Genomic DNA, 8834 nt, shown 5'->3' with positions numbered 1-8834 from the left:
GTGTGGCATGGAGGCTGCACAGCTGCAGAAAGAAAAGCTTTGCAGAGAGTGGTGAAGGCTGCACAGAAATCTGTTGGAATCAGCCTCCCCACCATCACAGACATCTACACCTCCAGATGCAGGAAGAGGACCACCTGCATCATGAAGGACCCCACTCACCCAGCACACACACTTTTTGCCCCACTCCCCTCAGGAAGAAGGTTAAGGAGCATTAAGTGTAGAACCACTAGACTGAGGAACAGCTTCTACCCTGAGGCTGTTAGACTCATGAATCTCTAACTAGAATAATCACTGTGAAAAACCATATCATGTTGCTGCTGATCTGTTTCATGTTGCTGCTGATCTGTTTTAATGTTGATGTGTTCATGCGTGCACATCTGCTCACAGACTCATGTTCATGTTTGTGCTGATGTTCAATGTTTTATGTTATGAGTGCTTAGTGTATATTTAGTTAATGTTTTTCTTAGTTCATATCTTAGATGTTATTACTGTTTCTTATACATTTTATTGTTGGATGTAACTGGGACCCTGTGTACATAATTTCGCTCCACCACATGTACCACATGAGGTGCGAATGACAATAAAGAAACTCTGACTCTGATGTGAAGTCCACAAAGAGCATACGGACGTAAGAGTTTTTCTGCTCCAGGTGGGTGAGAGCAGTGTGGACCACAGAGGAGATGGCCTCCTCTGTTGATCGGTTCTCATGGTATGCATACTGACGAGGGTCCTCGTTGATGTCGATGGTTGTTTTGATGTGAGTCATGACCAGTTTTTCAAAGCATTTAGCGACTATCGGGGTGAGGGCCACTGGCCGATAGTCATTCAGACCAGTCACTGTAGAGCTTTTTGGGACTGGGATGATGTTGGCAGTCTTCAGGCAGGTGGGAACTGTCTCCTGGGTAAGTGAGTGAGTGTGTTAAAGATGTCTGCCAGCACCTCACAGAGCTGATCAGCACATTCCTTCAACACTTTTCCGGGGATGTTGTCTGGGCCGGTTGCCTTGTGCAGATTAATCCTCCTGAAAGTACTCCTTACTTCTGCTGAGGTCACGCTGAGATGCTCTTCATCCGGTGGTGAGGTGAGTCTTGTGCTGGGTGGTCGTTCGGGTCTTCAAAGCGTGCATAGAACTTGTTGAGGGCATCAGGCAGAGATGGGTCTTTGGGGCATTGTTCACTCCTTCCTTTATAATCTGTTATGCACTTAATGCCCCTCCACATGCTCCGAGGGTCTTGTGAGATGAATTGACCCTCAATCCTCTGTGCATATGTAAAAATAGGTAATGATATTTAAAATTGAGCTTTTGTGTGATTTGTTAACCCTCAGGATTAGTGTTGCGGATCAGTCTCAGTGACTATTACATCAAGTTTTAGATCAATATACATGCCTGGCCAAAAAAAAAGTTGCCACTTGGATTAAGCAAATAGGTACGAGCCTCCTATTGGATAATTACTGTATGAGCGATTATCTTTCAGCTGCAACAAGTTATTTAATCACAACTGGTGCAATGAGTTGCTTCTCGTTTCTTAAACAACCATGTTGAAAGACACATCGTGTGGTCGTGGAAAAGATGTCAGTCTGTTTGAGAAGGGTCAAATCATTGGCATCAAGCAGGAAAACATCTAAGGAGATTGTAGCAACTACTAAAATTGGGTTAAGAACTGTCCAACGCATTATTAAAAACTGGAAGGATAGAGGGGACCCATCGTCTTTGAGGAAGAAATGTGGCTGGAAATAATCCTGAATGATCGTGATCGGCGATCACTTAAACATTTGGTGAAATAAAATCATAGAAAAACAACAGTAGCACTCAGGGCTGTGTTTAATAGTGAAAGTAAGAACATTTCCACACGCACAATGTGAAGGGAACTCAAAGGATTAGGACTGAACAGCTGTGCAGCCTTAAGAAAACCACTAACCAGTGAGGCTAACTGGAAAAAAAGGCTTAAATTTTCTAGGGAGCATAAATATTGGACTCTGGAGCAATGGAAGAAGGTCATGTGGTCTGATGAGTCCAGATTTACCCTGTTCCAGAGTGATGGAGGCATCAGGATAAGAAGAGAGGCAGGTGAAGTGATGCACCCATCATACCTAGTTTCTAGTCATCAGTGCAAGATCTTGGTGAAAAATTAATGCAACACTGGACGGAAATACATCTTGTGACATTACAGAAGTTTATTGAAACAATGACACAGTGAATGTATGATGTAATCAAAGCTAAAGAAGGTCCAATGAAACATTAGTGTGTGTGACCTTTTTTTTGTGGCAAGTCAACTTTTTTTTAGGTCAGGCAGTGAATGTAAGATTGTCCCAAGTTTAATCATTTTTCTGTTTTTAAGGTCATCTAGCTGTTGCAGCCATCTTGAATTAGACTCTAACAGTTGATCATCTGTAAAAGGACATCTAATGTTTACTTTCTACAAGTTTCTTTAAATTTTGGTTTACAGTAGTGGTTCACAACCTATTTTGTTAAGAGACACACAAAAGCACGCTCACACAGATATGAGCAACAAAAAAACATTACCGTTCTTCACCTGTTGGTGGCAGGAAATAAAAACACTTGTTTTAGAAATAAGAACTTTAATTATTGTATATGAAACTCCAGATGTGCATGTTGTTTGTGCCAACAATAGTTCTAACATTACACGTTATATTTGGGTATAAAAGTCATTTTTCCCAAACTGTTTTCTTTTGCTTCTCAACCATTACCGGGTAAATAAATACCTACTCCTAGTTTTAAAAGTATGTAGTTAGACCTCAGAGGTGCTGGGGGGACATGAAGTCCTGTCATTGAGACAGAACCTCTTGTCCATGTGCTGTGAGGAGTGGCTGCCAGCTGTCCTGAGCAGACCCCTGCGTCTCTCTGCATCCTCTGTGGGAACAGTTTGCGGGGGCTGATAGCCGGGTTCCTGTGGATCCAGAGGGTCTTTGGAGAGCAGGATGCAGATGGCAGGGACCGTTCTCTCTACGGTCAGATCCGGTGAACCCTGCTGTGAACTCTTGTAGTAAAGTTTGGACAGCTGATGGAGCCCCAGCACCGTTCGCTTTAAGATCTCCACGCAGGTGACCGTCTTGGTGATTCCCCTGCCCGAGCCTGTGAAGACCACTTGTCTCACTGATGTCCTGTTGCTGTCTCCTCCTTCTCCTAGCATGCGGGCTGTTGCAAACCGCAGTAGGTTGCGGATCTTGCTTCTCTCTTTGACTCGCATGTGTAGAATGTTTGCTGGAAGGCCGGGGATAGGACAGACGTCGTCCTCTGAGCAGCTGAGTCTCCTGGAGGTGTTCTGGCCAGGTTGGGGAGATGATGATGAAGGAAATGGGACGGAGGAAGCCATTGATGCAGACAAACCTTCCATCTCAATGCTACAACACTAAAACATTTCTTGCCACCCCGTTAAATCAAAACACCAGAAAGTGTTCCTAAGCCTGCAGTCTCTGCCTATTCACACATTTCCTTTGAGATCCAAAACAGGCGTCTTCTCCATCAGAAACTAAAATCCAAGCAGCTTTATCCAAACTTTTCACTTTTCCTGATCTTCTCTCTGTCCTTTGGCCAAACAGCATTTTTCTTTATCCTTCTGAGATGACGACCACCAGAATAAGAAAACCACTTCTTCTTCCTCTTCTGTAGTGTGAAGGAAAAGATGTCCTTGCTCTGTTCAGCACTGAGGACAGCTGATGCCAACAAACACACTCAGGGAAAGACACGGAGAGCGAGACATAGTGCTCTTAAAGGCACACACAACATTTTGCCTCATTTATTCAACGCTCACAAATGGCATTTAAACGCTTTGAGGGCTCGGAGATTTTATCTGAGCGGTTGCTTGAGTTATGTGGATGAATAAACACAATGAGAATTAACAAGGCACTCAGCTGAAATAATTCTTTGTCAAACGGAAAGCAGAGGAAATAATCTTATTGTGCACTTAGCCAATCTACAGTCTTGCTAAAATAATAAGCTAAAGATGGTTCTGAGGTACAATCTTCTCAGCACACAATAACCAGAGGACCATATGGTCTCAAACAAACAAAATGTTGACTTTGGGCTAAAAGAACAACTTAACAGCTCTCCTTTGTTCACTTCACTGCCTGCTGGGCTGACCCAGAAAATACTCGCCACACCATTTATTCCTCCTTTGACTGAATGATATGCATGAGGACAAAAGCACCTTGAGGGCAGCTCTTCTTTTTTTTATATATATATTTTTTAAGCCAAAACTGCATAAAACTAGAGAAGCTGGAACTTGAAAAACTAGATAATAACGAAGAGTATTTTTCCGATGAAAACAGAGGTGTTTTAAAGAGGAGGGTGATAGTGGGCAGCTGCAGGGCTCATATGGAACCAGTTTACTGTTATAATGGAGCATTTCTGCCTCAGAGGAGGGTTAATGCATCCAAACAATAGGACTTATTTAGTCTCTCTGTGGAGAACAAGAACAAACCACAACTGGTTGATATGAGGCTTCTCCACCATCCACTAACAGCAGCTATACTACATCTATAAATGATGGTGTGTTTGCATATACTGAAAAAACTCACCAACTTTTAATCTTTCAGTGAGATTTATTTGCGTCTCTGTCGTCTGAAGCTCATCTAGATTGTGCCAAAGAGGATGATACTGCACAGATTCCTGTTACTGTTTGTAATTTGCAAAGATTTAGCAGAGTGATGAGCTCTACCTTAATTAATCATAAAACTAGCAGTCCTTGAAGAAATAAATGCATACCGCCCGTCACCTTGAATGTAAGTTTTGGATAAAGATCTTGTACAATCTGTTAGATCTCAGAGTATATTTTGTGAATGACTCCCAGCAACAACCACAACAAATTTGGGCTCAGTGTCTGTAAAATGTGACTGAGTTGTAGCCATTTTAGTGTTAGCGGATGTAGATTAGTTGTAGTAATCGTCTTGAATCTGGTTGAATCTAAAAGTTAATCGGGGGAGTTTCAAGTAATTGTTAGTTATTTTTAGCCAGGTATATTAAAACATTGTAAATAAACTGCATATACAGGTGCTGGTAATAAAATTAGAATATCATGAAAAAGTTGATTTATTTCAGTAATTCCATTCAAAAAGTGAAACTTGTATATTATATTCATTCATTACACACAGACTGATATATTTCAAATGTTTATTTATTTTAATGTTGATGATTATAACTGACAACTAATGAAAACCTCAAATTCAGTATCTTAGAAAATTAGAATATTACTTATGATCAATTAAAAAAAGTATTTTTAGAAATATTGGTCAACTGAAAAGTATGAACATGAAAAGTATGAGCATGTACTTCATTCGATGCTTAGTTGTGGCTCCTTTTGTCTGGATTACTGCAACAATGCGGCGTGGCATGGAGTCGATCAGTCTGTGTCACTGCTCAGGTGTCATGAGAGCCCAGGTTGCTCTGATAGTGGCCTTCAGCTCTTCTGGATTTTGGGGTCTGGTGTATCACATCTTCCTCTTCACAACACCTCATAGATTTTCTATGGGGTTAAGGTCAGGTGAGTTTGCTGGTCAATTAAGAACAGGGATACCATGGTCCTTAAACCAGGTACTGGTAGCTTTGTCACTGTGTGCAGGTGCCAAGTCCTGCTGGAAAATGAAATCTGCATCTCCATAAAGTTGGTCAGCAGCAGGAAGCATGAAGTCTCTAAAACTTCCTGGTAGACGGTTGTGTTGACCGTGGACCTCAGAAAACACAGTGGACCAACACCAGTAGATGACATGGCCCCCAAACCATCACTGACTGTGGAAACTTGACACTGGACCTCAAGTCACTTGGATCCTGTGCCTCTCCTCTCTTCCTCCAGACTCTGGGACTTGATTTCCAAAGGAAATGCAAAATTTACTTTCATCAGAGAACATAACTTTGGACAGCTTAGCAGCAGACCCAGACGAGACACTTTTGACGCTGTCTCTTGTTCAAGAGTGGCTTGACACAAGGAATGCGACAGCTGAAACACGTCTTGCATACATCTGTGCGTGGTGGTTCTTGAAGCACTGACTCCAGCTGCAGTCCACTTTTTGTGAATCTCCCCCACATTTTGGGTTTTGTTTCACCATCCTCTCCAGGGTGCGGTTATCTCTATTGCTTGTACACTTTTTTCTACCACATCTTTTCCTTCCCTTCACCTCTCTATTAATGTGCTTGGACACAGAGCTCTGTGAACAACCAGCCTCTTTAGCAATGATCTTTTGTGTCTTGCCCTCCTTGTGCAAGGTGTCAATGGTTGTCCTTTGGACAACTGTCAGTCAGCAGTCTTCCCCATGATTGTGTAGCCTACAGAACTAGACTGAGAGACCACTTAAAGGCCTTTGCAGGTGTTTTGACTTAATTAGCTGATTAGAGTGTGGCACCAGGTGTCTTCAATATTGAACTTTTTCACAATATTCTAATTTTCTGAGATTAGTTGTCAGTTATAATCATCAACATTAAAATAAATAAACATTTGAAATATGTCAGTCTGTGTGTAATGAATGAATATAATATACAAGTTTTACATTTTGAATGGAATTACTGAAATAAATCAACTTTTTCATGATATTCTAATTTTATGACCAGAACCTCTACATCCAGTGAATACGGAGGCAGACAAACATCATGTGCACATCCAAGCAATTACATGATCGCCCACCTACTATGGTGATGGGCAATAATAAAACAGTCTGCACTTATCAGCCCCAACATGTGGTGTAGCACCAATGAACAGATAAATACTTGAGTTTTTTGCACAAAATTTAAAAAGTGTATTTGAAACAACAAGGTACAAATTCTGCACACATTCAAACTTTTGCTAACTTACAATCCAACAAAATGTGTAAAAACAAAGAATGTCTGAGTATTTCTTGTCTCAGCATGATTTTGAAGCGATTACTTGTAAAATTTCCTGCTGGATTTGTGCTTCCCGAGTGTCGATGTGCGCGTCTCCCACCTGACCATTTTCATACCTGTTAAAAACAAAAACAAGATAGATGAGAAAAAATGAAATGCAACTTGGATTGTTTATTTTTATTTTTTGCTCCTTTTTAAAAAGAGGATTAAGACAATTCTGCTTCACTCACACAAAAAGAAAGCGTGTGCACACGTGGTCAGAGGTTGAACAAACCCAAATGTTCCCGTGTTTCTGCAGGTCGTCTGAGGTGATAACTGAAACACAGACACCTCCGTTAGCTCCGACCTTGGTCTATAAAAATTGATGTTGACAATCTTCATTCTGATCATTCACCTTCACAAAGAGCAACACAGTTGAGGTTCCGGCTTTGCAGAAACCTAGTTTGGCCCAACTCTTCCTAAAACAAAAAAATACAGGATGAGATATAATAAAATAAATAAAAACAAAACCGTCACAGTATGTGGATGATAATCTGACCTGTTTAAGTTTATTTATTCTGTTGTATTTCTTTATGAGCTCCTCTTTGCTTGGTATCTGATGTTGTCCTTTACCCATCTCTAAACAAAGAGCAGAGGGGACCAATAAGCACTGCTCCCATGTTCACTGCAGAGGGACTAGAGTGTTTCATATAAAATGCTCTAACCAGAATATCCAAAAGATATGTTTGAAATGGGGCTTAAATAAATGCCTTTTCCATACGCAGCTCCATGAAGCTTTAAAACAAGAACATTTGCTTAGTTTATTGGTATATAAATGCACTTTTGGTACTGTACTAAAGTACATCCACCTATGCCATGTTTTCTTTAATGTTTCATATTTTACCTGCAGTTTTGTGTAGGAGGCACTGACAAGGCCCTTCCTCAGAATGGAGTGCCAGTTTTCAATATGGGAACCACTGAAATCAGAACGTGTCCGATGATCACAAACCAGTTTCAGTTTTTACATAAAAAACAGCTTTTATCTCTACTCACTGGAAGGCAAAAGTGCTGCCGTAAAGTTTGCGGGCAGTTTGAAAGCGAAGCTCTTTGGATGGAGGGCTGCTGAGGAGCAGGAACTGATGAGGTGTGCGCATAAACTTCAGATGCTGTTGAGAAAATCCACTTTAAATGCAATTTAATAGCAGAACAAAAGTCTTTAAAAACAATGAACATCAATGTTGGGTCTTGAGATAATTCCTAAAATAAATTCCAATAAAAAATATAAATGATATTTTTGCCGGGCAGCACGGTGGCGCAACTGGTAGAGCTGCTGCCTCTCAGCGAGCAGGTCTTTGCTTCAAACCCCGGTCCAGGGGCCTTTCTGGGTGGAGTTTACATGTTCTCTCCGTGCATGCGTGGGTTTTCTCCGGGTACTCCGGTTTCCTCCCACAGACCAAAAACATGCATGTTAGACTGATTGGTAACTAAATTGTCCCTAGGTGTGAGTGGGAGAGTGAATGGTTGTTTGTCTTGTTTGTCTCTATGTGTCCCTGTGATGGACTTGCGACCCGACCAGGGTGTACCCCGCCCCTCGCACAGTGATTGCTGCACATGGGCACCAGCGACCCCCGTGACCCAAAATGGAATAAGTGGGTAAAGATAATGGATGGATGGATATTTTTGCCATAATTTCCACAAGCTTCAGATCTACCTACCTGTCTGCCTGTCTATCTAGATATACTGTATATACACTGCCTGGCCCACAAACACATATATATATATATGCACACACATATATATGTATATACATACACATACACACACACACATATACAACACATATATATACACACACACGCATATATATATATATATTATATACACACATATACACACACACATATATATATACAATATATACATATACACACACACATATATATATATACAATATATACATATACACACACGCATACATATATATATATATATATATATATATATATATATATATATATATATA

The 8834-nt window shown here is 40.8% G+C and overlaps 2 protein-coding genes across 2 annotated transcripts in view; both read right to left on the bottom strand.

Moving 5' to 3' along the window:
- Positions 1-2750: 2750 nt before the first annotated feature.
- LOC119416476 (ribonuclease P protein subunit p25-like protein) lies at positions 2751-3335 on the bottom strand. The gene has a single exon (XM_037683709.1). The coding sequence runs from the start codon at positions 3333-3335 to the stop codon at positions 2751-2753; it is 585 nt and encodes a 194-aa protein (XP_037539637.1).
- A 3516-nt stretch (positions 3336-6851) lies between these two features.
- The window catches only part of LOC119416349 (protein mono-ADP-ribosyltransferase PARP6), a 37959-nt gene continuing 35976 nt past the window's right edge, over positions 6852-8834 (bottom strand). Inside the window, exons 17-23 of the mRNA XM_037683582.1 lie at positions 7865-7977; positions 7716-7788; positions 7537-7606; positions 7371-7450; positions 7227-7290; positions 7063-7147; positions 6852-6948 (exon numbers count right to left, since the gene is read on the bottom strand). Of these exons, the coding sequence (XP_037539510.1) occupies positions 6852-6948; positions 7063-7147; positions 7227-7290; positions 7371-7450; positions 7537-7606; positions 7716-7788; positions 7865-7977 (582 nt within the window). The remainder of the gene's footprint in view (positions 6949-7062; positions 7148-7226; positions 7291-7370; positions 7451-7536; positions 7607-7715; positions 7789-7864; positions 7978-8834) is intronic.

Source organism: Nematolebias whitei, chromosome 10, assembly GCF_014905685.2.
Source record: "Nematolebias whitei isolate Nwh7 chromosome 10, NemWhi1, whole genome shotgun sequence".
Taxonomy (NCBI): Eukaryota; Metazoa; Chordata; class Actinopteri; order Cyprinodontiformes; family Rivulidae; genus Nematolebias; species Nematolebias whitei.
The sequence above is the reverse complement of the archived record's forward strand: the minus strand, read 5'-3'. Positions and strand labels throughout refer to the sequence as shown.

Coding starts and splice junctions, on each gene's coding strand:
- LOC119416476 (XM_037683709.1), bottom strand. CDS start 3,335: ATGGCTTCCTCCGTCCCATTTCCTTCATCATCATCTCCCCAACCTGGC.